The 24,230-nt window shown below is 37.8% G+C and overlaps 1 protein-coding gene across 4 annotated transcripts in view; it reads right to left on the reverse strand.

Moving 5' to 3' along the window:
- The window catches only part of STXBP5L (syntaxin binding protein 5L), a 202,723-nt gene that overhangs the window by 95,027 nt on the left and 83,466 nt on the right, over positions 1-24,230 (reverse strand). For 2 of the 4 annotated variants that reach the window (XM_086760830.1, XM_086760821.1), the window contains exon 5: positions 9,641-9,775. In XM_086760830.1, coding sequence (XP_086616956.1) covers positions 9,641-9,775 — 135 coding nt within the window. Of the gene's footprint in view, positions 1-9,640; positions 9,776-24,230 lie in introns of those variants that run through there. The other 2 variants (XM_086760844.1, XM_086760838.1) reach the window with 1 other exon arrangement.

A 24,230-nucleotide genomic window follows, 5' to 3' on the forward strand; every position in this document is an offset into this window, starting at 1 on the left:
CCTTCTTATTATTAGGTTCCTAGCCATTTCTTTAGTTTAGTTCAGTAACAGCTTCTTGTACATTATCAGCAAAACCACAGCAGCCTGTGCACTAGATGTATGATGTTTTATTTTTCCTCATTCTCTTTCCTCTATATTTGATATAAGCATTCTCTTAATATTTATATTATCTTACTCCTCAGTATTTTAATAGTTTAGCTGTTTTGTTTTGGTTTTTTTTATCATAACTGACTTGGTCAGGCTTCTTCCATTCTCTTCCAATTTTATTATTTTAGTCTGTCAGGTATGTCACCACTTCAATGAACCATTGTTTTGCTTTCACATGTACACCACCAGGCTCTGGTTGCATTCTTGTTAGCTCTTTTACATCAAATATTGGTGTAGGTGCCCAGGTGTTGGCAGGGGAGATACAAGGTGGTCTCTGTGAGGAGAGGCAGGAGCTGCCCTGTGCAGGACACAGCCAGTTCCACCTGGCTCCAACCGACCTGCCAGAGGGCACGGCTGAGCCCAGCAGCCAAGAGGGTGAAGCCTCTGGGAAAGCCTGTGCAAGAAAGGGCAAAACACTGCACAGCAGCTGTGTGAGAGAGAGAGAGAGGAGCAAGAAAAAATGGGAGAAACAGCCCTGCAGACATCAATGTGAGAGGAGGAGTGGGAGGAGGTGTTTCAAGCACTGGAGCAGAGATTCACCTGCTGCTCATGGAGGGGATCATGCCAGAGCAGGTATTTCCCCTGCAGCCTGTGAAGGCCCCCGCTGGAGCAGTTGGATATTTCCTGAAAGAACTGCAGCTTGTGGAGAGCCCACACTGGAGCAGGTTTGTCCTGAAGGACTGCAGCCCATGGAAGGACTTGTGCTGGAGCAGGAGAAAAGTATGAGAAAGGAGCAGTGGAGAGGAGCTGTAATGGACTGACCACATCCACCATTCCCCACCCCCCTGCACTGTGCAGTGGGGAGGAGGTAGAGGAGTTGGGAACAAAGGAGTGAAATTGAGCCTAGGAAAACTGGAGGTTGGGGGAAAGGTGTTTAAGTCTTTGTTTCTCACCATTCTACTCTATTTTAACTGGCAATAAATAACAGTAATCTTGGAATCATAGAATAGTTTGGGTTGGAAGGGACCTTCAAAGGTCATCTAGTCCAACCCCCCTGCAAGAAGCAGGGACATCTCCAACCGGATCAGGTTGCTCAGAGCCTCATCCAACCTGGCCTTGAATGTTTCCAGGGATGGGGCATCCACCACCTCTCTGGGCAATGTGTTCCAGTGTTCCACCATCCTCATTGTAAAAAAATTTTTACTAATATCTAATCTGAATCTAATCTAATCTAATTTTCTCCAAGTCAAGTCTGTTTTGCCCATTGACAGTAATTGGTAAGTGATCTCCCTGTCTTTATCTTGCCTCAAGAGCTTTTCCGTCTTATTTTCTTTCCCTATCCTGTTGAGGAGGGGTAGTGAAAGAGCAGCTAGGTGAGGGCCTCTCAAACAGCCAAGGTCCACCCACCACAAATACCTTGATCACTTAACAGCTGCCAGCTTTGATTTTACATAGGTAAGGGGAAACAGAGACTCTGTAAAGTTTGGCAGTTGCAACACTAACCCTGTCAGGAAATAACAAAGGATCTTTTTCAAATAATTGTATACCCCAAAACTCATTTCAGATGTGCTGCCACAAACAAGATTCCGCAGACAGTTTCTGGGGTGATGAAAACAGATGTTTCTGAAGCATTCTGGAATTGTAGAGCCTACTTCCTGGCAGTCCTCCTGCACTGCCTTTCCAGGGCTCCAAGAAACACTGGATTTTACACATATCAAGCAAAGTATTTGCATCAAAACTGATTTCTCTTTGTACTAAACAACAAGGAATATTCTCAAGGTGCAGCACAAAGCTTTTGGTTTGGTTTGGAATGGGACATGCACAGTCCCATCTTGGGGGAGGATATTATACTGATACAAAATAACACCAGTTCAGATGGAGCAGGCAAGAAAACTGTGTATGGAAGGGTTGCAACTTTCTCCATTCTACATGGTCTTTCACTTGTTGCTCTGAACCTGCCCTACGGCTGGATACAGAAGGAGAGACATGATAAATCTTCTCTGGCAATACATCTTGCTTGCTTCTCCTAAAGTGATGTTACTTCCTTCCTAGTGCAGGACTGTGGCTAGGAACCCAAAGGCAGTCCTTTGCGCCACACTAAGACCAGGAATGGTCTGCCAAAGGCAGATCAGTGCCTTGCTTCTTGCATCTTCTTGTTTCCTCATGGAAAGTATGTATAGATAGAAATAATAACAATGGTTTTTGGAGCCGTAGAGAAGCATTGCTTGTAAAAGGAGTGCCAGGCATTAGGCTCTACAGTCAATTTCTCCTAAGGGTAGACATCATGACTGCAATACAAGTAGGATTAAATGAAGCAATTATTTAGTTAACTATGTTATATCAACAATATTGGTTTACAGAACTCATGAAACACTATCAGAGCTACACATACAGCAATTACTACTTTTATATAGTAAATTATACTGCATGTGGAAATATCTACACATAGAAATATTTTGCCTCATGTAGCTTTAGTGTATATATTACGTTTTGTTTCCCATCATTGCTATTAGAGCAGGGTTGTCAAGGAGACTGGAAAGTTGTATGCTGTCATTATGGAACAGCCTACAAAGAAAGAAAAACACTATTGAATTACATTAAAAGTAAAAGCAGAGATCCAGCAGCTCCTCGAAAGGATGAAGAGGTGCTAAGAAACCAAGCACATTTGAAGCTATCATGAATAAAACACACCACTGTTGATGTCAGATACTTGTGCATTCCTCCAACCTGGCTTTAGGAGATTGTGTACAATATAACTAGATCCTATCCCTTGAGAAAAGGTAAAATAAAGAAGAATCAGTAGGCGAAAATAAGGCAAAAGTGAAATATTTGAGCAGAGAATTCTTCATTCGCAAATACTAGCTGGGCTACAGCTGAGAATGACTGAGAAAATAAAAGCTCTGAAAAGACATGAAGAGGATAAAACACAAAGTCAAGGCCATATACAGCAGAAAGAAAAAAAAAATGAAGGTCAAGTCCAAAAAATACCAGCAATGACTTGCAGTAAAAAATTCCTGAAGCAAAATCTATCTTCAACAGAGCAAGAAGAAAGTATGAACTAATGATATAAAAGACTGCAACATTTCATAGCTTTCGTTGACCTTAAAGCCCACAAAAACAGACTGCAGAAGAATTGAAAAATGAAACAAAGGGTTCCCATGATAGCTGTACAGAACTAGAATTTTGTTAAGAAACTAGTGACACTTTGAGCTGTTTTGCACTTCAGCAGAAGTTATTTTTGATACCAGCAGGTATTAATTTATTTAGTGCCTGTTCATTTTGGGAGATGAGAGAGCTGATATGCTATAAGACTTGACTCTTACTTCAGAATGAAGAAACAATTAATTGTAAAACAGGAGTCTGCAAAAAGCTTGTTATTATTTAATTATTTTATTCTAAAATTAGGAAGCTCAAAAAGAAGTCTTCAGCAATGTTATAAGTTGGATCCAGGAAAATGTGGAAAATACATAGATGACATATTTCTCCATAATTCTAGGAAGTTTTATGTACTCTAAGAAACTCTAAGAGTGACTTATATACTGTTGTAAGTATTTCAAATACCAAGGCAATCTTTAAAATAGGTAAAAGTAATGTATGACAAAACAGAATCAAATTAAGAGAAAAAAAATTCCTTTGGAAAAAATTAGCCTGCACAATTACAGAAGCACTGTAAGGAATTCTCAGAAGAATGAAAATCTGGTCATAGAAAGTAGCAAAAGGAGTTAGGACAGGAAACAAAAAAAAAAAAAAAAAGGAAAACATCTATATTAGTCATTTTTAGAGCTGGAGATGAATGAATGTGACAGTGCTGAGAAAAGCATTTGCATAAGCAGATATTTCTGTTTGCCAGTAGTCGGACATCTTCTGCAGTTCCACTATCTGCTGCTAAGGTGCAGCACACCAGAAATTTTAAGACTTTACTTTCATTCTAAGAGAGATGGAGAAATTGAAAATAATGAGTAAGTTAGATACATCATTCATATATTGTGGATCAAAGCTGAGAATTAGAGTAAGAAAGAATCAGTTCAACCTCAAGATGCAATCTAACACAATTTCTAATATGTCTAGAAGAAGGATGCCTTGCAACTTGCACTTTCTTTATACTAGGAACTGTTTCCACTTGGGTCCGAGCACAGAGAGGATAGCGGTTGCTCCTAGACTGCTACTTCTGCTCCTGCCGTGCTGCTTTGCTTCACTGCTGTGGAACTGCTGGTTCTGAGACACATCTACGAAATGGGGCTGGGCTAATAAAGCCATAAGAAAGGAAAGACCAAGCTATGGCTCTGTCATAATTGATTTCAAATTTGCTCAGTTCTTTGATACTCCAAATCCCATAAATTTTGACAAGTTTCAGTTATTCATTCATTAGTTAGTAGGGTGTTCAAACGCTGGAATCTGCATGCTTGGGAAGGCGGCTTACGATGCAAATTTCTCATTTTTGGACTTTAGTGGACTCATATAATCTTCCTTTCCTTCCCAACACCAGATGAACTTCCAAAATGTATGATCGTGCAGGCTGAGAAAACAAATCTTACTGTAGTTGGAGTAAATGGAGACATGCTGGGCTCATTGATTATTTTTCCCTTCCAGACCTGTTTCCAGACATTTTGAAGGAAAAGAGAGAAACCGTTTGTCTGTTAGAGAATAGAAAACCAAACAGTATCATAAGCCCCAAACATCTCTGGCAAAGGACTAGCTCTGCTACATAACAGAGAAATGATGAGTGAAAAAAGTTTTGAGTTCTTTTTCATTCTTAGCAGAAAACATGCTGCAGTGTGGTCTGAGGTAACAACAATGAATGACATGATAGAAATGGCTGAGACAAGAATTGCTGGAGAAAATGTTTCTAAAACTTCCCATATTCTGATGTTCTTTCTCAGCTCTGGCCAAGGCCAGGTCCACTGAAACTTAGACACTGCACAGGATTTAAAAAGCAATTTTTCCTGTAAATTCTAGAATCAGTTATGCCTCAGTACTGAAAATTATATGAAACAAAAAATTTCATGTTTCCTTTGCATTTTTAGTCTATTCAAGTCTTAATTTCTCAGTAATATTAGATACTGCTTAAGCAAGCTGGATGATCTCTCCTGTAAGAAAAGATAATAGTCCCTATGATAAAAGAGGCATTGCAACCATCTTTTTGACATCTCTACTAGATGCTTCTGAACAGATCACAATGAGAAAACCACTATCACTCCAAAATACAGTGCTCTGCAGATCTTACAGTATATTTTGATACAAAAGTAGACAACAAAGTCACAAATGGTAACAAGCTTTCAAGAAAAAAGAAAACACACCAAAAACCAAACCAAAAGCCAACTTTGTAAGTCAAAGTAGCCATGCAGGACAAAGTGATAGGGTTTCCTGCATCTGGCAAAGTCTAAAAATGTTATATTCCAACTTGTTTTTCCTTCAATTCCCTAAACCACTAAGCCTCTTCACCTCAGTATTTCTCTGCAACCATTTAAATCACTGTTAGAAGAAAAATTCTTACAGTCTTCTGAAGGGCCTCACTGTCTGACAGTGGTTTTTTCTGTTTCAATGATGTTTTCTGGAATGAATTGATCTCAAGAAGTGTGACGAAAGCCTTTGTGGGGTTGCAACCTTGGTAAGTCCATGAACAGATTGAAGTGAATTCTTGAAATACATTTTCTATGGTCCATATTTTTTTCACCTATACAATACCATTTATTGTATTATTTAATGAGCAACATCATCATGACCTTATAGGGACAAACTCGGTCCATGATGAAAATCTAGAGTACAACTTGTAGGTATTTTTCAAATGGGGAAATGACAACACTGGCATTCTGACCTCTTCAGGTTACCTTGGCCATCGTGTTATCAATGTATATGGAGGCCATCTTCAACCATGTTCTGAAAAACTAAGAGAATTCAATTTCAGCTGGGTTGTTGTGGTGGCTTTTTTTTTTTTTTCTTTTTTGTACTCTCACAAAATCAGTTGTAATCTGGCTTTACAGTGATTTAGGTATGGTAATACATAGTTTAACATTCCAAAGTCAAAGCATTTCAGGTTTTAAAAAAATTAAGCAATTCAGTCTCCTATCAGTTTTCACTATAAAGCCTTGAAATCTTAATGACAACTGAGATAAATCCACATCACAAAAATTCACGGAGATGTCATTAGAAGTAGGTACAAGCCATGAAAAAAAATGAGCAGAGATTTTGAAAGAAAGTCAAGTTACGTTGGTAGACTTGTCTGCAATTTCAGAATTGGATCAGAGTTGTACAAACAGGGAAGAACTCTCCTTCAGGCTTGTTTGTGCAGATGACACATAAATCTGACACGCTCAAAGTTATATTTATAAACCCTTCATCTAAACTGAAGACTTGAGTATAGGAGCAGAGCAATTACTTTTACTGGGCTTTCCTTGCCAGTATGTTTGACACAAATATGCTTGCACAGAAGGTAAACCCTTTCCTTCCAAGCTTAGTAACTTCTTCAAACTAATCCCAGACTCTGAAGTGATATAATCTACCTCAGAATGAAAAACAATGTTATGAGCACTATTATATCTTACGTCATTCGTGGTAAGGCTAAAGCTGTTCCTGAAGTTTTACGTACATATGTTTTCCTATTTTCTTTAATCTTTGAAAGTACCTAATATCAACAAGCTCTATTAACCTATAAAGCCCTGAACAACCTGGGCTCATAGATGATCTTACCATGAACAGGAAGTTGGTCTAGAAAATTCCAGAGGCCTTCCAAAATTAACTATCATATTATTCTATAATACTAAAACATGAAGATTGTGTAAAAATAATGTCAGGAATACAAATATAATCAAATAAGAACATATCCATGGCCCAAAATAAAATTGGTATAATTCTAAAGGAAAGTCTACTACCACAAGCCCATCCTCACGAAGTACACTTCAAGTTAATAACATTCCCTTTAAAAGCTAATCTAAGTTACGTTTTTCCTGCAAGAAAGCAATGGAAGAGACTTCATAGTTTACTATCTTTTGTCAAATTCCAGAGAAAGTTCAAATTACTTTACTGAGAAAAATCACCTAGTTTCAAGTTGAGCAGTGCTACAGCATCTGTTAAAGGCAGCTGCTGTGGCAAACATTACCATTATCCCCACCAGCCTCTTACTCTAACACAGAGAAATTAATCCAGGGACATACAGGACTCCCTGTGTACCTGTGTAAAACACACAAGGACAACATCCTTCATTCCGTATCAAGAAGTACATGATTAGATTGAACGGAGAGGATGTAGCCTTCCTACACTAGCACACCACTTACAGGGATCAAGTTATACTTGTAAGATTGATAGAACTAGAAGAAGTAACTAATGAATAAGGAAGAATTTTTTCACAAGGAAGAAATTTTTTACAATGAGGGTGGTGGAACACTGGAACACATTGCCCAGAGAGGTGGTGGATGCCCCATCCCTGGAAACATTCAAGGCCAGGTTGGATGAGGCTCTGAGCAATCTGATCCTGTTGGAGATATCCCTGCTTCTTGCAGGGGGGTTGGACTAGATGACCTTTAAAGGTCCCTTCCAACCCAAACCATTCTATGATTCTAATACTTGTGCTCAACTGTCACCAAACCAGTACATGGCAAACTAGCTTTTCAGAAGAAACTATATAGTAACCACACAGCATCTCCAAGTACTCGAAGTGACAAGGCCTATCTGTATTACGTTGTCATTATTTTTCACAACCTATGGAAGAAAAATTTAGGAAAATCTAGGCATACTCCCACATAAGCAATACAAAGAAGATAGTTAGGAGAGGCTGCTTGTTTACTAAAAGGTTCTGGAGAGGTAGCTTGTCGCACAGCACCTAGCCTATCTGAACAACTCAGTACTGAAGCTTGTTAGGAAGTAGCCCTTATTTCCACATGTTTTTCATTGAAGAGAGGCATCATTCTATTCTGTTCTCATGAGAAAAAAAGTCTGTTCTGGCCATTAAAAAAAAAAAAAAAAAGAAAAGAAAAGATTTATCCAAAAGAATGTTGAAAATATTAGGAAGTGAAACTTGGTGGAAGGCTTCCAGTTTATAAAAAACACTTTCAGATTTATTTCCATAGAGACTAGAAACATCCTAAAGTCTGGAGGAAAGAAAATTCCAAATGTGCACAGAACACAAATGTATTGTTCCCAAAACCTCAAAGGTGCTATCTACACAATGTAGTTAATATGTAAGTTTTAAAATACAGGAGTCAAAAAACCTCCTAATATGTCAACATCAACAAAACACAGTGAGTCAGAGAAAATTGTTAAGATACTTCCCAACTGAAGAACTCATCAAAATGTATATTAATTCCAGTTTAGATTATACTACATTTACCAGCAGTAATTTTTCAGCCAAAACTACTGAGCAGAGCTGAGTAAAGTCTTACAAACAAACATTCCAAAATTGAGAACCGGACAAAAGATTTACCAGCAGATTGCCTGAATCTTGATTACCATATGAAACCTTGTTTTTATCTCCTTTGAAGATAAAACTAGATTTTTATGACCGTGCCTATGAAGTTTGGGGGCAGAGGAGAGGAAAGAAAATGAGGCATCACTTTTTTCAGCCTCGGGAGGGACAGTGATTAGTGAAAGTCAGTAATAATAGCAGTGGAAATAAAGAGAAAGGGGAGAATTTTGGAGAAAATTGGTTGCTATCAATGTGATTTCTGTTTGGGACAGAGAATTAGATCCACAACTGCAGGCCTGTAGCCCTCTTCTTAGATACTGTCCTCTTGGTTCATTTAGCTTGGAGAATTTCAGTTTACTATTGAAGGTTACAGGTTCCTCACAACATGGAACAGATGTCTCAGAAACTGCACAAAATACTATGAGTTTGCCCACAGCAGTTCCTCTTGATGGGACTTCACAGAGGAAATAGCAGACAAATAATTTTTCATTTCTGTTGAGGCTTTTACTTGCAGGAAGTACAGATTTATCCAAGCCAGATTTTTGTGTAAGTCTCCCTCCATTTTGTACCCACAACACAGGCAGCTGTGTTAGCCTGTTAGAGAGCTGTCATTTAACAGATGCTCACTACCTGTCCTGTCACTTCATCAGGTTTTGTTGAGCCTGATTTAACCTTGAGATTAGCCCTGCATTGAGCAGGAGGCTTGGTCTAGAGACCTCCAGTCCCTTCTCATCTAAATGATTCTACAGTTCAATGAAGAAAAGTTCTCCATACAGTCTTAGCGCAAATATACTCCATTATTCTCTTCATAGGATGTTTGAAGGAGACAGTGACCAAGCTACCCTCAAAACAATAGCAAAATCTGAATTTGTGAGATTAATGGTTATCTGTATTTCATGGAACTTCATAGTTAAATAGATTATAACAGCCAAATAACTTTTTCTTTTACATAAAATATAATTACATTATCTCTATCATAAATCTGAATTCCTAATGTCCTGTAACAAAACAGCTAACACTGCAAAGGCATTCATTAAAATAAAAGGTTTTCAAAAGATTTGTTAATATTTGTAAAAACAAATTATTCTTAAAGATGAATCTTAAGATAGCTATAAAAATGACCACAGGCAGAAATGCAAAAAAGTCTGCACTTACAGTTCTATTGCCTTGTTCCACATGATTACATATCCAGAAAGAATGAAGGACTCAATATTTACAATGTGTGTATTTCCCCTCTCTGTTCCAACATAAAGCCATTTACTCTGGAAAGGTAGATGGCAGTAAGTAATCCTGGAAAGGAAAAACAGAAAAAGTGACTGTACATCATATCAACAATATTTTTTAACACTTTAACAGACGAAATAACTGTTCTTTCCATTTTATAACTTGAGAAAAGCCTGCCTAGCAGGTGCAGCATTCTGAAGAATGTGCATGTTTTAGGGGTCATCTCCAGAAAAATAATAAAAGAGAATATGAAACAAAACAGGGCCATCCTGCCAGCCTATACTAAAGGCAAGAAAAAAAAAAGAGCCATATCACTTGAGCATGGAACTAAGTCATGTTATCTCCATAAGTGTGTAAATTGCACCATGATAGTATCCAAGACTCTCAAGTTCGGCTTTATTTCCTTTCACAGAATAAGAAATTTTTCCAGTTCAACAAACGTAAGTTAATGGACATGAGCAAGATTAATGTTTTGTACAGAAGCGTAACACCATTGTTCACACAAGAAAACATTCACTTTATTGGCTATCTGGGACAGCAGAACACTAGATAAGAGCATTACCAAGTGCAGTTAGGTATTATATCCTAGACACACTGAATCCTACGCTCATATAATTCTTATAGGTTGATGAACCACTGCTGTATTAGCTTGGAAAGATGTCATGACAGTTGCTTATGATAATACATAAAAGTTTTCACAGATTATGAATTAGTAGTTTCAGATTTCTTTGATATTATAGTTATTATATAGATATTACATATATTCAAGCAAAACTAAATCTATACGAGATAAAAAATTCATTTGCTGCTAAAATGTAATTGAATGCATGCTACCTACAGAGACTGATACTTAATCTGATCTTACAGTACAGACTCATGAATTTTGACAAAAAGCAGGTATTTTGCTTGGTATGCCATATGTTATTATATTATCATTCAGTTCCATAAGCAGGCTATTTCTAGCTTTTATACAGAAACTTGATTTAACAGCTAGTTTTTATCCTTAACATCCTCCTCCCTTCACAAATGAATAAACAGTATTTAAGAACATATGTATTTCAATTTCTTATTCTTACAGTACAGTAATCTTTCTGAATTAATTATAAAGGAGTGAGAGCAGTGCTGGCTGTATTCCAGTAATTTGGCCCATTTAGTCATGTAAAGTCCTCAGAGTAGAACACTTACCACCCTTTGAATTAAAGGAATTGCTCAATATTTATACAAATTTCACATACTTTCTGTAATTGTTCCCTGTAAGGTACTCTCAACAAACAAAATTATTCCAAACAGATTATACACAGTATTTGGATAGTTCTGCAGTTTTTTAAGTACCTAATCATGTGCCAGAACACCTAATGCTGAATTCATTCAAGTGATAATTTTTTTTTTTCGGCCTTATGTATCACATTGGATTGAACACAGTTGAAATATGCAGTCTTCTGTAGTCTTTCTGCATCCTAATTTATGGTGAAAATTATTACCGAATCATGAAGCCAGAATAGGCTTACCCTTCACAGAAATTTTATTTTGTTGATTCAAGTGAGACTTAAGTATGACATAGACTTTGTTCTATCTATCTGTACAGGGCTAAGTTTTACCATTAAATGTCTAATGTTGACAATAATTCCAAAGCCTTTACTGGAAAGATAATCAAGTTTTTCAAGAAAATTGCTTTGAGAACGGGAATTACAGTTCAGTATGCATATATTAAAATGCCTTCAAGCAGCAACTTAGTACTTATATTGTGGGTGCAGTCAGATCAACAAATATCTGACAGAAAAAAATTGCAGAAGGTGTACGCCACCTACATATTCCCTGCTGAAGTTAAAGCTGTTAGCTTTATCGTTCTGTTCATAACAGATACAAAGAACAATTTGCGTTTTTCACTTTGTAGTTTCACAAATGTAAAGCTGGTTCTCACATCTGTCCTGATCCTCCTCTTTAAACTGAACAACTCAATTTCTTTTTTGTTGTCTTCAGACGCATCATTTACTACACTTCTGGTTAGATTCATATTTAGTAAAAAATTTCTTGCATTTCTGTACTAGCTCTACTTTTCTTTCTTGCACTCTGTTAGGTCCCAGCCCATGCAAAAGGCTCCCTGGTCACTGGCTGATAAATCCTCTTAACCACTTCACACTGATGTTCATTCACCACTTGTTTGTAGTAGACTTAAATTACAGAAAGAGAAAATACTTGTGACTTTGAAACTGTTGAAAATGTATCTGTCTAGTGACTGACAAATAACTCATTGTCATAGTTTAGCTCTGCTCGGGACCAAGCTATGCAGTCTCTCACTCACCCTCCCCACCCTCCAAGAGAATGTAGGGCTAGAGTAGAGAAAATACAACAAAAAGGCTCGAGGTTTGAGATAAGGACAGGGAGAGATCATTATGGGCAAAACAGACTCAACTTGGGGAAAACTATTTCAATTTATTACTAATAAAACCAAAGCAGGATAATGAGAGAGAAAGAAAAAATAAAAACAACTTCCCCCAACGCCTCCTCTCTTCCCGGACTTAACTTCATTCCAAATTATCTCCCATGTCCTTCCCTGCTGAGCGGCACGGAGGGGAATAGAGAATAGGGTTACAGTCAGCTCATCACATGTCGTTTTCTGCTGCTCCTTCCTCCTCAGGGGAAGAACTTCTCACGTTCCTCCCCTGCTCCAGCGTAGGGTCCCTCCCAGGGGCTACACTCCTGTGTGAACTGCTCCAGCATGGAGTCCTTTTCCATGGGGAGCAGTCTCTCAGGAACTGGCTGCCCCAGCATGGTCCCTCCAAGGGCCACAGTCTCCTCTGGGCATCTGCCTGCCCAGTGTGGGGTCCTCCACGGGCTGCAGGTGGATCTCTGCTCCTCCATGTGCCTCCATGCGCTGCAGGGGGACAACCTGCCTCACCATGGGCTGCACCATGGGGTGCAGGGGAATCTCTTCCAGGAGCAGCATTACTCTGCCCCTTCCATCTTCACTGACCTTAGCATCTGCAGCCATTCCTCTCCCAAGAAATTCTTCATAATCACGCTCAGGCAGATGCCTCTCAGGTTCCCTTCACTTCTCTTCCCTTCACTTGACCAGGCCAGACTGGGCTGAGTCGGGCCCAGACGGCTGCCTGGCAGGAGGTTAGAGGGTGAGGGCTGCAAGGCCCGGAAGGCTCGTGCCTCCCCCTCTCTGCTTCCACTTCCGCTTCTTCATTTTTCTTTTTTTTTTTTTTTTTAATTATTTCCCCCTTCTTAAATACCTTATCACAGAGGTGTTATCACTATCACCAATTAACTTGGTCCTGGCCAGCAGCAGGTCCACCCTAGACCCAGCCACGGGACAAAGAGTCCACCGGACAAAGGGGAAACTTCTAGCACCTTCTCGCACAAGCTGCCCCTGTAGCACCCCACCCCCCCCTACACAAAACCAGCGCACTAATGAGTTACAAAGTGAATCCTAGTAGGCCTGATTGCCGCTACTCCAAATTCTTTCAGTTGTGTCATCAGACTAAGCAGGTTCAAGTCCACCTAGGACCACATTAATTTTCAGTGTTCTGATACATCCACTCACAAGCCAGTACGGTGTACTGCAGAAAACTTGGTCTCCAAAGCACAAGACTGACTCCAATATCCCGATTATGAATAAAGTCTCAAAATTACCTCAGACACAACATAAGCCTGCTTTGGTCTGCTTTTTTTTCCTTTTTGAAATTTGCTTCTAGGTTTTGATCTCTAGCATGTACTGCCACAACAACCATCAGGCTCCACAGGTGTCTAATTTCCAGTTACTGCATGTCCTCCATTTGCCACCTTGGCTTTAAAATTTCAAGAATATAATGTTTCAAGAGCAAGGTCCAACAGTAAGAGAAAAATCAGACCAAAGTACTAACCACTGGTCATCAGTTACTACTCTTATTTTCCTGCTGGCCTATCTGAAATCTCAGGCACCAATAGCTGTCCAGATATATTGTGAGAAGGAACAGAAGAGAATTAGATGTTGTTAAAGAATGAAGAAAATGTCCAAAAATTTTACTGTTTTCTTAAGCTCAGCTATTTCCTTTTAAACAAATTCATTTTGTTTTGACAGGCTTATGGGACAGCCAGACAAGAAAGTATTTTGCATGTTCTTTCTTCCACAATGAAAACTACTCTGTAAGTCTTCATTGTTTACCCAAACTGTTATTACACATTATCAAATACCACCTTTTACAGTAAGTGAGCTTGTAAGAAAATGCTATTCCCTTAAAGACAATGCAGATATGTAACAAACCTATTAAAGCATAAAGATTACTAGGCATTGTAATACGATACGATACGATTGTTAAGCTTCACCAAACAAAGCTATATGATTTTCCTGTTCTCAAAAAAGTACGCGCTGCTCTGAAGAAGTTTTCTTTTATATTATGTAAATTAAATGCAAACTGCTTTATGTATTATTGACTTTTCACTTTTACAGAAAATATTAACTTGACTTTGAGGCTTGAAAGCTTTGACGCAAGACTCAGATTTTTAATGAACATCTTCCATTTCAGTAAGTACTGAAATTACATAACAATTTCTTCAAGAGAAAACAATGAAGTCTCATACTGCAATTTTCATTGCGGATGAAGGGTATCCCTCTATTAGTCATACATCCCACAAGCAAATTAAGATGTCCTTTGATGCCTTTGCTAAAAACAGTCAATTAGCCAGAAAGAAAAAAAGGCTATTTCTCTTCTGAAGAAGGTAGAGGTTATAGAGATTTATGCCAGTATGAAGTACTTCTGCCAAAATTTAATCAGATTGTCAATCTGATTGAGATAGCATGGAACCCAATTAAACAGAGACCTGAGAATTTGCTCAACATTTATCACTTACAGAAAGTCAGCCAGAAATGTGGATATTATACCTTCTCAGCAGCAAATCACAATATAAATCTCATTGATCATTATAAGAAACAATAAAAAAGCCAAGGACTGATACCCAAAAAAGCATTCCTTTGCTGCCAAATTGGTCTGGAACATTGTATTAGTTTTCCAATGTATTCAAAGCACAGAATAGGATATAAAATGCAATTAAGAAAAATTCAGTAAGTGTTGAATAAAACACCTAAATCAGAATTTATTAAGCAAAAACCCTTTAGCAAAAGTCCTGAAAGCATTGCTAAAATTAGATAAGCAATATAAGAGATATAATGGAATAACTTGAAGAGGCATTGTCAAAAAATTGAACCTCATTTCAGAAAGGAATATATTCTGACTAGCAAATCTTGAAAATGTTTATTTTTCAGAAAATCACAGCACTCTAGATTCTAACAATTCTGACCAAAAAAGCCTCATTGCATATTAGTCAAATACTACAATATTAAAATAATTTAGACCGCTACATTCTCTGAAATACTAGTAAAAACTCAGATGGCCTAAAATAAGCTTTATTACACTAATCATATTGGTCTAAGAAAAACAAAATATAATTTTGAGAACATTTCCTTCTGCCTCTACTTTGTTATTTTTATTTTTCTATTTTTAGGATGAAAAATCTTCCTGGAATACTATTCCTGGTGGAGAGTGGGGAGACCTGCGGAAGGGAGGAGAATAAATTGCATTTTTATTAAAATGATGAACAGTTTCTCCAATTTAATTACTTAATTGCTCATTCCTTGACATCAAAACTGCAACTAAATTTATACTATGCCTTTTCCCCTTATACAGATAATCTTAAATATGATCAAGCATAGAACATATATAGCCCTTATGCCTAGCACTGACTGACAGAAGGGTTCAGTTTCTGTAAGTTCCTACGAAAAACAAACATCAGCTTGAACTCCCTCTCAGAACTCTACCAAAATAAACTACACTCTGCAGGCTCTCAGAAAAGATGGAAATCTCACAGATCTACAAAAGAGGAAGACAAAACATGAAGGAGCTTGGGAACATGAGTAGCTGACAGGAAGCAAGCCCAGTAGCTGCAAGGCGCACCAGCCAAGGTCCTGGCCTAGACTTCTCTCAGCTCTCAGTGACTACTAAGTTACAGCCACTGTCTGACACCCAACCTACAGTGCATCATCCCAGCGTGGATGAGTTCAGCTGCTGAGAAAGCTGATCACCTTCTTAAGAAGCTTATGCATATCAGAAGTCTACCTTTCCATTAGAGTGATTACAGCTCCCTTCAAGGAACCTTCTCCAGCATCCTCTGGTGCTTTCAGTAGTCTCTACTAATTTATGTTACTTACCTCAGCTGGCCAGCATCACAAGGTGTTCTCTTGGCACTGCCACCTGATAAATTGGCCATTCTCCCTGGTACTAGCCAATGACTGGCTGATCTTCTGTCAGGTCCTCTTTCAAAGCAGCTCTTTTTAGAGAGGAATCTGTGGCCTGTGTAGCCCTCAATGAATACTCACAACAGAGGAAAACCACTACACAAGCCTTTCCTTTCCTTCTTGACTTCTGCAGGAGCTGAGACTTCTGCAGGATTTCTTCTCCCCAGCAATGAAAACTACAGCTGCCGAGGATGCCTCATGACTTTGTATATGGTCCCATTTTCCTTCCATCAGCAAGCAAAAATTACTTCCAGCCAACATTGTTTTCCCTCACCATTACTTTAATCTTTTGGTATTTTTGAATAAAAGTAATATGAAAAGTCCTCACTGACATACAAAGAAGACCATGCTCATCTAGTGCCCCCCTTCTCCAGTGGCTGAAAGCAGAATTGCCTTTCTGAGAGAGTTTCTGGCCAGTATTCTCAGAAAGTGGAGGGTTGCTTTTCTGTCAGTTCAGAAGGGAATGTTATAGCTGAGATTATTGCTTTAAGTCATGAAACGCACATAAGAACGTTTAGACAGATATTCAAGCAAAGCAACTTGTAGCTGACCTGAAGTGCCTAGCACAGGCTAAAGCTATAGACAATGAAGAAAAGGAGTTGTCTCCAGCAGATCAAGCAAAGGGTGTAAACTATGAGCTATTTGGCATCTAGAGGCATTTACTCTTCTCCCTGGACTATATATAAATCTGAAGCTCAACAGCTCTGCAAGACATGTAAAGGACATGTACAATAGGATGTGGACCTGTTGGAGAGGATCCAGAGGAGGGTCACAAAGATGATCAGAGGGCTGGAGCAGCTCTCCTATGAGGACAGGCTGAGAGAGTTGGGGCTGTTCAGCCTGGGGAAGAGAAGGCTCCGGAGAGACCTTATAGCAGCCTTCCAGTACCTAAAGGGGGCCTACAGGAAAGACGGGAAGAAACTCTTTAGCAGGGCCTGTTGCAGTAGGACAAACGATAATGGTTTTAAACTAGAAGGAGGCAGATTTAGATCTGACATAAGGAAGAAACTTTTTACAATGATGGTGGTGGAACACTGGAACAGGTTGCCCAGAGAGGTGGTGGATGCCCCATCCCTGGAAACGTTCAAGGCCAGGTTGGATGGGGCCCTGAGCAACCTGATCTTGTTGAAGATGTCCCTGCTCCTTGAAGGGGGGTTGGGCTAGATGACCTTTGAAGGTCCCTTCCAGCCCAAACTATTCTATGATTCTATGAATAGCAGCAATCCATACAGTCTGCTGTCCATATCATGTGATATGTTTGCAGCAGATGGTTGTACAGTTCCCCAGATAGATGTAAGCTGGGTTTGTGCGTAGCAATGATAACAGTGTTTCCCCTGCAACATGGACTGTTTTAGTGATTATATACCAGGAAGTTCTAGGAAGGCAGAAAACCAAGATGAACTCCATTATTAAGATTTCCAATGTTTAACTTAAACCTTCAGTTTAATTTACTTAAAGCGTATGCACAGTCTCTAGGGCTGACAGAAGAGTACAGGAAATAGTTTAAATTACTAACTGGCGTGAGAAAGACTCAAATGAAATATACAGCAGTTCAATAATCTGGGAAGTTTTTCCTTTCAGGGTCTTGGTTATACTATATCACAACATAAAACTTTCTCCTATTCAATCTCAATTCTACACATACCACACAAGATAATTTTAAAAATTAGCAGCAGCACTGCATCACGTTAACTGGTATTACTGGAGCTCCAGAACAACTTAAAAAACACTCTTGAAATCCCAGTGTGCAAGGGATGACAACTTTTGTAGCCTGTGCTATCAACAACTTGTTTAATCTTTAGGATGACAGAAAATTACTTTCCTTCCTCTCAGACAAATGCACAGCAAAGAGACTCCCTTTTTTGTCAACTCCCTTTTATGTTTTTGACTGTAAATTCATAGAATCATAGAATGGTTAGGGTTGGAAGGGACCTTTAAAGGTCATCTAGTCCAACCCCCCTGCAAGGAGCAGGGACATTTCAACCAGATCAGGTTGCTCAGAGCCCCGTCCAGCCTGGCCTTGATTGGGATGTCTTACATGTGGGAACAGGATCACTGACAATGACAGTGGCATACTCTCCCTGGCTAGATCTTCAGTATTACACAACAGTAATGCAGCAGATTGAATAGGTGTAACATACAGACTTGGACCCAAGAAAAAAAGACAAGGGAATTACATTTAAATTCACTTCCTTAAATAGAGAAAGATGCTGGAAGAAATCAGGATACTCTTCATTGGCTTCCAATTTGTTTCTGATGCCAACTCAAGGTCATTAGACAACAAAAATGAGAATAAAAGTTCCACAAAACCAGTGAAGTAAGCAAATCAATGAAATAGGATTGGCAAACAAACTCTTGCTTTCATCTTCAGGGAAAAGACAACAACAAGATTTTTCTCTTGTCTACTGGCTTGTGAAATCACTATTTCTTATTTGTAGTACTTCACTTGTTCTCCATTTATTTCTTTGAAGGTTGAGTAAAAATTGAGTTGTAATACCAAGCATAGTGACAGTGATGGGCAACACAGACCACAACAACAGCCACTCAGTTTCTTAGCAATAAAAGAAAGTAAAAAAAAACAAAGGATGGAAGAGGGAGATAATGTTCTCAAAAGAGAAAGTTTTTTATTTATTTCTTGAATTGGTTTTGTAGCAGCTGTATTAAAAAAACCCAAACACCAAGGGGTAGAGTTTCTCTCATCCTTTCACCTAATACTGAAGCTATAAATTGAAAACACAGTTTTTGCTTCCCAATCTCATAGTTTCAAAAAAGTAAATTTGGACTTAGCTGACAGATGAAAGGTTGAAACTTGTCTTAAGCTAAACAGCTTAAATTTACATAGCTGTTAGAAAAGGAAATAAAAGATATGCTAGTATTTCATCCCGTTTGCTGCAACATACACCAAACCGTGTTTATATCATACATTCTTACTAAAATTAGTTTAAAATCTATTTTATATCAATATTGATCAAGCTATTTTGAATGACTCTCTACTACCAGGATAACACTGAAATACTGAAATTGACTTCAAAGTTTAAAATATTGCATTTTTACACATGTATTTTTTTTCTGTGTACACACACTTTTTTCTTAAAAGCTTCCATCAATTAAAATCATGTAGACTTATTGGAGACCAGCTGTTCCCATTTGTTATGCTTCAGTAGACAGGGACTCTGTGATTAACGGTCCTTGTTTTTCTCTGAACCGTAGCCTCTCTTCTCTTCCTGCTCATGTACTGTTTAATGAGATAATCTCAACACTGACATTACTAGCTCTATTTCTGATTTACTGGAATAAAGCCCAGAGTTTATTGTGACAGAAGGAAAAGTATCCTAAATCACTGCATTGGATTCTTCTTGAAGCTGCCGTGTGCCTGGGGTGGTGTGGTTTCCAACAACCGAACGACCTCCTGCGACAGAATGGGTGCATATTCTGCACTGCTTTAATATATGGCTAAAAATCTAATGTAACAAAGGCCAGAGGACAGATGAGTACAGGACTATGAAAGATGTCTCAAAATTCTAATTTGAAAACTTTAAAAATGAAGACCACAGAATTCCCATGACTATACTACAACTGTAGCAACTACAACTGTAGAAACCTGAAAATTCCTGCTGATAATGTAGACTGTTTATGCTGTCTGAACTTGTTTAAATTTTAAAAGACATCTTTTTTTTAGCTCTTGTCTAATATGAGTATGTAGGTTACGAAGCAGATTATGCATCTTTCTATTACAGCATTGGACTTCTCATTTGTTATGACTCAGGCCGCAAAACACGGTTGTTCAACATATGCCTGTGTGTATGTATTGTAAATTTTGCTATCCAAACCTGCCTTTAGAGCCGTTTGGCAACACAGCTGCTACATGAAAAAAACATAACATGTTACTCTGTGTTTTCTCTGAAAAAGTGGCAATCTACTGACAACTATGATTTGTTTTCTACAAAGCATTAGAAACAACAAGCACACTGCTCAGTGTATGATCTAAAGTTTTGCAGCATATAGCAATGTTATGTCTACTGATAAGAGCAAAAGGATTTTTTTTTCCTGAGGAAAGAAAGCAACACACCAGTTACTCAGGCAGATAATCAGAGGTGGCCAAGTGACATAAAATATTAAATAATTCAGAACATGTTTTTCTTCCCTATTGCAGTAAACCTAAAACTTCCCAAAGATGCTTTGCAAAATAGAACTTTGAAGAGATAACTGTTTTCTCATAGAAATAATAGAAGGAAGTACACCCGGAGTAACACAGAGGAAGAGATAAACTGGAAAAGAGGGTTTGTCAAGCCAGAGAGCTCTCTGGTCCTTGTAACTTTGTGAAGTCTTCAGGTAGTTGTGCGAGCTATGCATTTTTCCTTCAGCAGTTCTATGGGTCATGATGTTTTCATAAATGTGTGTGTCTGTATGGACACATACACACATATATATACACATTCACACACATGCATATACATATAGCAAATTTATAAATTATTTCATTAACTGTTATAAGTAAATTTATCTTTTCAAACTTTTAAACTATGTTGTATTAGTAGCCACAACATTTGGCCTACTACCAGCTAGAAACAGTGATTTTAGTGTTTCAGAGTTGAGAAAAAATCTTGCTTAGAAACCTTCACTTGATATGCTTCCCACAGTCTCAGATCAAAACCCGAGACTCTCTTATGTATTCGTCAAAATATTTTACGTAAAAAGCTTTAAATAAAGTAATAAGTCAAATGAACAGCTCAGGAGTGGCTTGGGTGAAGTAGAGGCTATCTGGTATAGTTTTAGCAATAGGAGGAAAGTAGAAGTCAGTTGGTTGTAAGCCATCTTTCATAATTCATATATGGCGTATCAGGCATTTTCTGTTAACCTGCTTTTAATGCACCAGTGTGAGGAAAACGTGAATTGATTTGCAATAGATCGATAACCATGAAATAGAAAAATATTTGCCGAAATTATCTATAATACTTTGTCAGGTGTTTTCTTAAGTCCTGGATACAGGCTTTTAAAATGAAGAGACATATGTAAACATGGTAACTATATTTGCTGTTTTGAGACTTTTATGAGCAGTTACCACAAATCAAATCACTATACACTGTGCTAACATTATTGTTGCATATTTTAAAGTCTCATTATAAAAATAGAACCTTTATGTACAGAGCTGTGCAAAAATAGACCTTAAATATCTTAGCTCTATTTGCCTTCAAAGAAGGTGTTTAGCAAACAGGTAGAAAAGCAGACACTGTGGTTTAACACACTTAAGGACATTTTGAATTGAAATGAAACTGAAAATAGTAAAAGTGTCAGGATCTTGGTGGACTAAAAATTACTTTGAGGAAAGAATGTGAAAGTTACCATTGAAAAAAGAGCAGATATTCTTTAAATTCAAGGTTGGATCTGGATATAAACAGAGATATTGTTAATATTCAAAAATGAAAAACTATGACCAGGACTTCTGTAATTAGAAGAGTGTTTATTGCATCATGCACAGATTAGAAAACAAGTATTCCTAATAACTGTAGGGTTCAGATAGTCCTGGAAATGACAATCAACAGATTTATCTACTAAACAGTTAATGAATCAATAAAAGGTGATGTTAGTTTAAGTTAAATCTATCCTGGTGTAATTTAAGCATAGAGAAACCAAACTAGTTTTAAACTAGCCAGTCTACATTCTTGTAGTACCTCCTCCGCAGTGGGACCAACTCAGATTGCATTACTTAGCAAGCATAAAAAAATAAAAACTGATAGAAATAAAGTTAAGCCATGTTGTCCTCTATGCTGTTGTGATCATGTATTACTACTTGCTCAAATATCCTTAAAAATACACAGTAACGAAGGTTTTGAGTTTGAAAAGGACAAATTTTGAGAAGTTATGGTAAAATAGTGAAGGTAAATTTACCAAAGGTAGGCTACTACAAAATACTCCAATTGTAGGAGATGTAGCATATACCAAATTTAAATACAACATTTATAAAAACCATCACTATAAAATTCTATTTTTAACGTCTATTTTCCACTTGATTTTACTGAAGAAGAAATATTTTACTGCATATTTGAGGGATTCTCAAGGATTAGTTTTACAGCTGATCTTGTAATTTCAGAAGTGATCTTGGTACTAATACTAATGAAACCTCTTAGGGACACAGTATTAGAGAGGAAGGACAATTTGCATAAGTAGAGTACAAGAAATAGAATGAAATTTAAAATGCAAAAGGCAAGGCCTCAAAATTCAAGGAATAAGAACTTCCACTTTAGGGTTGTAACTCATGATACAGAAGTGATGGAAAAAGATAATTTCAATTTTGCTTCTCCTGCTTTGCTTCCACGCTTAAAGGATTGCACTGAAAAGTAGCACATTCCCTGCTAGTTAGATATACATCAGTGCAGAAGTGTAATGGATGCATTAGTCAATCACAGCAAGATCACAAGCATGGATAAGACGAAGCCATGTAAAAGGAGGATGTTATATGGCATGCATCATTAAACATATTCCTGCAGAGATTACAAAAGAAAATGGTAACGTCAATGTCCACAGCACAGATGAGACCCTATCTAGAGTATGTTTCCTTGTCTAATCATCAGCTCAGCAAGAACTGATGTGAGAAGAAAAGCAAATGAAAAGGTAATTAAGACAAAAATTTACAAAGGAAAACACAGAATCTTGACTTTTATAGTGAAGAAAAGAAAAAAACAGGTTGTGAACAGGTATCAATGAGTTGTGTAACTGCAAAGAAGAGACGCGATCTATGGATGGGGTCTGCACAGCCTGATGATTGGAGGCCTGTTTGATGATGCACAACTCGGGCTTCCTAGCATTCACAGGGATGTAATATTATCTATACTATTCTCTTATTCTTTGTAGTGCTAGCTCTAATAAACAGCATCTTGAATGATACCTTACAGAGTTTGAGTGCCTTTCTTACTGGGATCATAAGGGACCAGCATCTCTTGATGCAAACCACAGTCAGCTTGTTCATTATACAAAAGGAGGTGTAAGGGTTGTCTGGTCTGCAGCTGCAGTGAACTAGACTGAGGAGGTCCCTTCAGCTACAATCCACTAGAAGGCCCACATATTTAAGATCTATTAACAAGAAAATCTCAGGGATTATGTAAATTTCCATTCTACTTCAGTGGAATTGCATAATCTCATAAATCTATCAAATCAAAACTGCTGATTCTTGGTATCAACAAGCTAATCTATGTTTTGTATTTTTGTTCTTTGTTGATTGTTTAGCTAATATGTGTTAAAGAAAAAAAAGAATGTTTGTGCGAGATGTCTTTTTATGACACCGACATTCATAATTTCAGCTAGGTTGCATATCACCTTTCCAGGATGAGCTTATGGGTCTCATTGATCCTACAGGTCAAGTGTACTACAAAATTTTCCATAATATGATGTAAAACCTGAAAAAAATTATGTAATGTTGTATTTTTTTTTTTTTAACAGAGAATGTAGAGGTGTGTGGTAAGTATGAACATGATTTCAATCTGTCTCAGTGGAGAAACTTTGTATAGTTTTTTATGTTTCCAAAGTGACATTTGACAAAGTTCACTTTCCTGCCGTGCAGTACTCAGGCATAGGCCTACAGATCAGGGATGTTCTTTATGAGCTTCAGGAATCTTTCCAAGTTCAATAATTGCATGCAAACAACATTAATTGATTATTGAAATCCCAGAGCATCATTCTTTCAAAACTGACAAACACTGATGCAAGACCATGCCACACACATTTGTTATTTCTCTTATGTGCTTGAGGTGTGTGCTGTCTTCACACTTGGCAATACACACTTTGTAAGACAACAACAACAACAAAATTTGCACAAGGACGTTTTGTAAAAACTTCTACAAGATGTGGAAGTGAATGCTAATCAATAGAATGGCTTCTTTTGCTTTCCTCAGCCTGAGAAAGTTTAAATCCTTTCCACAGACTGTCTCTCATTGTAAAAGGAAGACAGGATTGTATGGTGAAACATTGCTTTGTATTTGAATTCTGTGGTTCTTTTGAACAGCTAAATGCAGCACCACACCATGTAATCAGAATTTGTTTTGTGCTACAGCGTGGCTGTGCAACTGCACCGAGCCTATTAACTACTTTCATGCTTGATAACAGCCCTCTGACTAATTTGAAAGTACATAAACATTACAGAGTTTGCAGTTATACAATATTAACCAGGAGGCTTGTTTATGAGCAGGCAAAAGCTATCCCAGGAATTCAGTTCCTTGAATAGCCAATGAGACAGATAATCTAAGTTTA

Source organism: Chlamydotis macqueenii, chromosome 1 (genome assembly GCF_036417535.1).
Source record: "Chlamydotis macqueenii isolate bChlMac1 chromosome 1, bChlMac1.mat, whole genome shotgun sequence".
NCBI lineage: Eukaryota > Metazoa > Chordata > Aves > Otidiformes > Otididae > Chlamydotis > Chlamydotis macqueenii.